This window comes from Pyrus communis, chromosome 10 (assembly GCF_963583255.1).
Source record: "Pyrus communis chromosome 10, drPyrComm1.1, whole genome shotgun sequence".
Lineage (NCBI taxonomy): Eukaryota > Viridiplantae > Streptophyta > Magnoliopsida > Rosales > Rosaceae > Pyrus > Pyrus communis.
Window position 1 is genome coordinate 24,244,235 of NC_084812.1, and position 8,415 is coordinate 24,252,649.

The 8,415-nt window shown below is 38.2% G+C and overlaps 1 protein-coding gene across 1 annotated transcript; it reads left to right on the forward strand.

Moving 5' to 3' along the window:
- The first annotated feature begins 3,984 nt into the window (after window positions 1-3,984).
- On the forward strand, window positions 3,985-8,415 carry LOC137747050 (uncharacterized). The gene is given in 9 exon segments (XM_068487053.1): window positions 3,985-4,360; window positions 4,918-5,220; window positions 5,373-5,581; window positions 5,675-5,723; window positions 5,814-5,903; window positions 5,989-6,051; window positions 6,186-7,817; window positions 7,819-7,912; window positions 7,915-8,415. Coding segments are annotated over 9 exon segments (2,658 nt in total). The 5' UTR covers window positions 3,985-4,192; the 3' UTR covers window positions 7,965-8,415.

Sequence of the window (8,415 nt, forward strand, 5' to 3'; positions counted from 1 at the left end):
AAAAAAAGTCACACACTTTTTCTTTAATAAATAGTCCGGACTACTCAAAAGTACGGAAAATGAATGGTTATGAAACACTATTTTTGTTTACTTGACAAAAATAAATATAAAGCTGAACTGACTAATAGTCCGAATTATTGAAGACTTGCCCCACTTTTATCAACAAAGTTTTCTTCCGATCCAAAAAAGAAAAAGAAACTTCGACTCCTTTGCTTTGCAATTCTAAATGGTCGTACTCGTTATCCTTAAAGATTCTGATGGATCTTATCTGATCAATCTCTTTCGCGATCATAAAGATTTACTTGGATGGGAATAGAAGGGAAGAGAATTCTACTCTCTCACTCAAAACCTGTAGAACCCGAAGGTATACTTCTCCACCGGTTAGTGGATTGTCACCCGTTGGTCTGCCATGCACTAGTTTGAGAAAAGAAGCACCATTAAACCTAGAGCGAGTTGGTTATTGAGTCGACCAGTTGTTAACACAAAGATTGCAACGACAAAGTCCACTAGATGCAGAGCAAGTTGGTTATTTATACGACGACCTAGTTAACACAAAATTTGCAATGATAAAGTCCTAGTTTACTACCCTATCAGTCATGACTCATGCCCTCCATTTATTCCTTTTTTGACTCTTTATTTATTTATTTATTTTTATTTATCATTTACTCTTTCTTTAATATTGTGTCGTTTCCTCTCCTTTGTCTTAAGAGCTAGTAGATGTAACATCAGTTTGTACAGGTTATATGCAAATCTACAGAAGTTCCTTGCATGTAGAACATGCCAGTTCAAATGGAAGCGGCTAAGGAACCACTTGGTAACTATTTCGTTTTTAATTTTCAGTTTTTGGTTTTTGATCTTTAGTTTCTATTTTGTTTGAAAACCGGTAATTTTCAGTTTTTGATAAGTAGTTACCAAACAAGATTTAAGTTAACGAAATAGTTATCAAACAACCCTTAAGTAAACATTTATATTTTCAATATTTTTAGCTGAGACTGAAGGTGAAGATGATTAAGCGTCTGGTTAGTCAGCCTGCATATGATGTGGACTAAACTTCTTGATCCACCTGCTTTTAGTCACCCCCATATTAAAAGAACTTGTATGTCCTACATTAACCTTGCTTACTAAGGGAGCAATTTTTCTACTACCTTGAGGACTTAAAAGGAAACGAAGGGATGAGAGAATCAAACTACGTTGGATTGTTTGTATGCACTCTCTAATCCCGTGGACGTAGCTGATCTTGGTGAACTAAGTACATCTTGTGTCTCTATGTGTGAATGTGATCTATCCATCTCCCATCTTGACCGCTGAAGCAATTTTTGGCATCAATAGGATTTCAATGAGGTTCAACACTGTAAGAATGTGAGCATGTATCACTTTATGGAAGATTTTCCTCTCTAACGTCGCATACTCTCAACAACTCTAGAGCTAATTGTACACATGAAGCACATAAAGAGTTTTCCTTTTACGGTTACTTTCAGTTTAGTACTTCCTCAATCCTCGTCTCTCAAACTGGTACTTCCTCGATCCTCAGCATCGTTTTCCTTTTACAGTTAATTTCAGTTTAGTACCCAGAATTCACATGCATGCTGGAATTCTCAAGTAACGTACACTCAACAAGCCTAGTGTAACTCAGCATACAACATCACAGTCTAGCATTCGTATCCGCATATAAACTTTTGTTAAGCACACAAGCCCTAAACCCTTCACTTTTTTCAGAGTTGCTGACTTAAGCATCAAAGATCTATTTGGCAAACCATTCACATCGTGGGCGTGTGAGGCTTTGGTCTTTTATCAAAGTTGTTGATTATTTTGTAGGTACAAATTCGTTAAGACTAAAGACGGTAGATTTTTGCTACACACATATAAATCAGGAAGACAAAGTATTGAAACGAATGCATGAACCAAAATCCAACATGAAAATAGGGAGTTCTAGAGGCGGCTCTAATCTATTGTCGAGAAATATGCGAAAGAGAAGAAGCACAAATCTTACAAAAGACCAAGTTCAAATTTTATATGATAAGATTTAAAGCTCGTTCGGAAAACTAGTCAGAATGATGAGGTATTAAAACTGCAATTTGAATAGCTAATGTTCGTACGTTATAGGCAAGGAAACACATATACGGAGTGTTATATACACATATACAGAGTGTTACATACACGTATTGTCCTGCTTCTGCACTGGCAGGAACCTTCCCTTGTTAATCATCATTAATCAAGAGAATTTGATTATATTAATATTTTCGTTGACTTAGAATTAAGTTAATTGAAGTTGCATCTCAAATTCTCCTTCTCAAGTTGAGAGAAACGAAAAATACTTGTCATTTAAAGAACAATGAAATCCAGAAACCAGTTCGAGCATTTAAGTATGGGCTACTACTTCCCCAATTTTGGGATTTTTTTTTCTTTTTCTTTTTGTTGTCAAGAAAATTTGGGATATTTGAGGATTTGGAAGAAAACTCATATCGAAATGCATGGTGTTTTGCCACTTAGTACTACGATGTAGTAGTATTTTCGTTATTTGTAAGTGAGAGGTCTTAGGTTCGATTCTCGCCAAAGACGAATTTGAACCACATTATTACTAGCTTATTATGAGGCTAAGCCCACCTCCTCTCTCTTGGGGTAAATAATATCGTTTCTTAAAAAAAAACAAAACCACGGTCTTTTGCAAAAGTTGATCATCTTTGAATTAAATCTTGCATACGAGGCCTGGGTTTTCAAGATGTGCAAGGTTCAAGAAACTTTCTTTTTCTTTCATTTTTCTTTAGTTAAAAAGTGGCACACTTTTACTTTAATAAACGGTCCCAATTATTCAAAAGCACGAAAAATGAATGGTTATGATATACAATTTCTATTTACTTGACAATCTAGTAAATATAAAGCTAAGTTTTCTTCCGACCCAAAAAAGAAAAGGAAACTTCAACTCCTTTCCTTTGCAATTCTAATTGGTCGTACTTGTTATCTTTAAAGATTCTACTAGATCTTATTTGATCAAGCTCTTTCTGGATCGTAAAGATTTACTTGGACTCTCACAAAACCCGTAGAGCCCAAGGGAATACTTCTCCATCGGTTAGTGGAATGCTCACCTGTCGGTCTGCCTTGCTGTAGTTTAGCACACAACTTATGAACTTCTTCCATATAGGTAAACAAGTTATACCAAAAATTGGTAATCAAAGGTGGAGCCACGAAAGGACTAAGATGGTCTTGACATTTTTTTGTACAGAAAAGTTTAATGTTATGCTTATAATTTTTTGATTTTTGTAGGTTCAGGATCCAAATCGACATTTTTACTTAAATTTTATGCGTCAGACATGATTTGAGGTTGGTGATTCCTATTGAGTTCAAGATCTGTTGCTTGTGAGCTTTGAAGAGGATTCTTGTAAGGGAATCAATGGAAAAAGAAAGAAAGAAAGTCAAAGAGATTTGGAGTTTAGGTTTTACGGAAGATGATGATGAGCATGATTGCATACCAGACCCAAACTATGGTAATTGGTTGCTCTAATGTTTTAGATTGAAACTTTTGGGTCTTCTAAGCTAAAATTATAATTCCACCACTATTGCTAATCACAAGTTCTCTCAACATCGGTTCCCATTGGCAAACAACACATCGATGTTTTCAATTGATCTTTCAATTTTTTTTATTTTGCAAGTTTTCTTGAAGGGTAATATTAGAAAGATAAAATTTGTAGATAAAATTTTTATAAACTAAATGACACAAAAATTCATGATTGAATAATTAATTAAAATTTGATAAACATTGACATATTATTTAATTTATAAATTTTATATACAAATTTAGTTTGCAAAGCATTAAGCTTTTTTGAATTGCCCCAACAAAAACTTGCATCCACATTTACGAATTTATGTGCTAATAAAAGTGGGAAAGTAAAAAATTAAAGATAAATTCTTTTTCCTTACGGATTTGCCCCTCTCTTTTTTTCCTTGAGGAGGAAGGACTTCCATCTTCTTTCGGAGTTGTATAATATCCGGCTTCAACAAAAACCTTTGCAGATTCATCCTCAACCGACTCAATTTTTGCTTTCCTTCCCCAATTTCACAACATTTCCAGAATTTAATTCCAATCAATTGTATTAAAACCCCAGATCCCCTAACCCTCCTCCACCTTCAATCAACCTCCGAATTAGGGTTTCCGCTCTCCAATCCCAGAGGCACGCACAAAGCTTGAACGATAGCCATGGACGACAGCTGTGCGGTGTGTGCCGATACTCTGGAATGGGTTGCCTACGGTGCCTGTGGACATCGCGAAGTCTGCTCCACCTGCGTCGTTCGTCTCCGCTTCATCTGCAACGATCGCCGATGCTGCATCTGCAAGACCGAGTCCGACGTCATTTTTATCACCAAGGTGCTGTATTGTTCTCTGATCTTGGGTTAAAGATTCTTACTTTTTAGCTTAGGATTTTGTGATGAAACTTCAAACTATAATTGTGGGTTTTTGATATGTGAATTTTCTTTGTGAGAACTTTGATACACGCAGAAGCGGGAAAGATTTGTCCTTTTTTGTGAAATTATGTTTTTCTGGGCTATTTCGCATTCGATTTGCTTGTTCGGGTTGAATTCTCTGGGTATTTATTGACTTATCATTGTGGTGCATATTGGGTTCTCTTGCCCTTGAATGTAATGAGCTTCTTGGCTGCATGATTTGTGTTTTATTCGATGAGTTTTTCGTAGAAGTTTAAGTGGCATGCATTTGCCCGTACACACTTTCTTAAATTTTTGTTCATTGTCGATGTATCTGTTTATTGTGAAAAAATTCTAGCTTTACATAATTTAACAGATACATTATTCAGTGCCTGCTCCTTTGTAATTTGTTATAAGTGGGATGCATTAACTTTTACGCACTTTCTTGATTCTTCTCTGCTTCTGGTTTCCTTATGCGGTGTGCCTTGACGATCTTTTCAGGCTTTAGGAGATTACACAAGGATGATTAATGACTTCTCAGTCTTGCCGACTGATGTAAGGGAGGGTCGCGTGGGACCATATTGGTACCACGAAGATACTCATGCATTTTTCGATGATGTGGACCACTACAAGATGATCAAGGCAATGTGCAAGCTTTCATGCAGCGAATGTGACAAGATGGATGAGCAATCAAATGATGGCCCAAAGCGTCGCGGGAAGATTCGGAACCTTGATCATCTGAAGAATCATTTATTCCACCAACATAGGTTGTGGATGTGCTCTTTATGTTTGGAAGGGAGGAAGGTAAAAGCTGTTACTCTGATTGCTAAGAGACTTGATATTTATCATATATTTACATTTCAAGCAGCTCTTTTGCTCTATTATCTTCTTTCTGTCTTCTTAGGTATTATCATTTTTATTTGATTTATCTAATTAGCTTCTTTCATGTTAAGCAGGTGTTTATATGTGAACAAAAACTATATACTAGAGCTCAATTGAGGCGGCATATAAATACAGGTGACTCTGAAGTGGATGGAAGTGAGAGTGAAAGAGGTGGCTTCATGGGACATCCTATGTGTGAGTTTTGCAGAACCCCATTTTATGGGGATAATGAGCTGTACTCCCACATGACTACTGATCACTATACTTGTCATATATGCCAAAGGTATTCGACCGTCTTTCACTGGAAGAGTGCTATGTTTTGATTGTAATTTTTAAAATGTTCAAGCGAATATGAGATTTCTGCTGTTCAATGCAGGCAGAATCCTGGACAATATGAATATTATAAGAATTATGATGACCTGGAGGTAAGTTATTAGTGTTGTTATTTATTTTGTATTATTTTTTTTCCTGCCGCCGTATATGTGTTTTGAATGCTTTTTCATTGTATGTCATAGATGCACTTCCGCCAAGGTCATTTTCTATGTGAAGATGAGTCCTGCCTCAGCAAAAAGTTTGTTGTCTTCCAATCTGAGGCAGAAATGAAGGTGACTTATAAAATGTGAGAAATTTATGCGTTCCTGCTCTTGTAGTATTTAATTTTTTTACTTCCCTTTCTTATTTATTTTTCAGAGGCATAATACACTTGAACATGGAGGGAGCATGTCTCGTTCCAAGCGTAATGCTGCTCTGCAGGTAAGTATACTATTTTTTTGTTCTTCTCTGCAATTTCCCTTCTGCATCGAGGCTCGGTTCTTCTCTCATTTTTTTATTATTTGTAATTCAGTTTTTATGCAATATAATTATCTTTCGTCGTATATCTTTAACAGATACCAACCAGCTTCAGATATCAACGAAGTAGTGAACATGATCATCGACGTGGAAGAGGCGGAAGAGGTGGAAGAGTTCTGGCATTTCATCGCGATTCTTCTGAAAATCAACTTTCTATGGCTGTTCAAGCAAGTTTGGAGACTGCTCATGCTGATAGAACATACGAAGATCCTTCATCCTCCAGACTGCAAGTTCCTCCAGATATTGGGGATACAGGCGATATTGATCCGATCGCTGATTCATTTGAATCATTAAGTGCAACAGATATTGAAACATCTTCAAGGTACCGTCAAGCCGTGGGGCCTATTTCTAGGAATGGGCGTTTGGAAGAATCTTCCTTTCCTCCCCTCTCAATGGCAGCTGGCAACAGTTCAGACCCCAAACAAGACTCAGATAGTCTGCCTAGCAACACAATGGCTGCGCATCTCCGCCGGCAAAACAACCACAAGGTAGCTGTTAATAGCTCTGGAATGGCTTGGCCAGCAGCAAAACGTGGGCCTGTGGCCGTTAATGGTTCTGGTCAGGCTTGGCCAGCAGCAACACGTGGGCCTGTGGCTGTTAATAGTTCTGGACAGGCTTGGCCAGCAGCAACTCGGGGGCCTGTAGTACAACCTACTAATTCAGCTCAGGCTTCACCTGCGACAAGTGTTTCATCTCGTGTTTCAGGTAAGAGCAATATGGCCTCTGGTAATGGACCCAGACCATCCAGTTATGCCAGTTCCACTCAGGCTCAAGTTGAGACTAGACAGAATGCCTTTGGTAATGGATCGAGACCATCTAGTTATGCAAGTTCTGCAGCTCATGTTGAACAGACAACAATACCTGGATTGTTATCATCAGGTTCTTCAAGGGATTCAAGCAACACCAAATCTGGTAGGATCAGCCACTCTACGTCAGCTCCTAATTTGGTCGAAAATGGATCTGTTCAACCCTCCAATTCTGATTTTCCGCCTGTTTCTGCAGTACAAGTGCGTAAGTTGCCTTCAACTACCCATCCTATATTGAAAGTGGAGGATGTTCAAACTGCTAACAAGTCCTTAGTGGAAAAGATTCGTGCCGGTCTTGAATTTGACGAAGAAAAATACACTATTTTTAAAGACATATCTGGACAGTATCGCCAGGGTTTAGTTGACACAGGAATATATTTAGATTTTGTGCGGCAGTTTGGCTTGCTTCATCTTGTCCTTGATTTGGCTAGACTCTGCCCTGATTCTCAGAAGCAGAAGGAGCTTATCGATGCCTACAATACTGGTACCCGCAACGGATGGTCTCAGGACAGTCCTAAATTGAAAGATGGTAATAATTCTAAGAAAGGTAAAGGGAAGATTTCAGAGTCTGAAAACAGTAATTCTAAGAACATGCTAGCAGATAGCATTATTAGCTCTGTACGGGAACTTCAATCAAACAACAGGCCTACGGAAGAAGTGGTGGAGGTGTTGACAAAGGATGGGTACCGTGCTGCCAAAGGAAAATCAAATCTGTTAGTGAATGGGCACCAGGAGGAGTTGAATTCTCGCAGTCAACCTCTAGTGCAACCAAGGGGCCAAAAGGATTCCACGCCAGCTGCTAGGCCAAATTTAGTGGATGGTGGTGGAGGGAGCAAGCAGCGGAAGAAAACCTCCAAATTTGATAAGAGTCCGCTTGGGTGATGCTGCAGCACTTTTAGATAGCAGAAATTCTGATTCTCAATCAGATGCCGGTGATGAAGGATTAGATGGGCTGGAGGATTGCCTGTCAAAGGTGTTTGGCGAAAAGGAACTCAAAAACTCTTTAGTTAGAAGAAATACAATGATGATTTACATCATCATTTTTTTGTCGGTAAAGTTGTGGTTACAAATTGAACTCGTGTTTTGGAAAAGAGTTCGCGTTCACCCCACTTTTTGCGACCATTTAGTTCTCAACTCTGCATCCAGGTTGGTTTCTCTGTTTTAAGCAACTGGGCAGTGGGGTGCTGTGTGGCGTGGCAGTTTCGACTTTTCCTGGGAGGATCCTGCCTCGCCGTATTTATCGTTATGGTACAAGTGTTCCTGTATACTCTTTCGGAATGAGAATATAATGCAAAGGTGTGAGACTTTATAGGGTTGTTTTTGACATTTCTGTCTTTCAGATTTCCATGGTTATGTTTTTTGTTGCATGCTTGTGTTATTAAGGTAACAAAACGTTAACAGACTGAAGGTGGAATCGTCGAAACTTGGAGAATTATTACTTTAATTTTATTCTGCTTCGTTA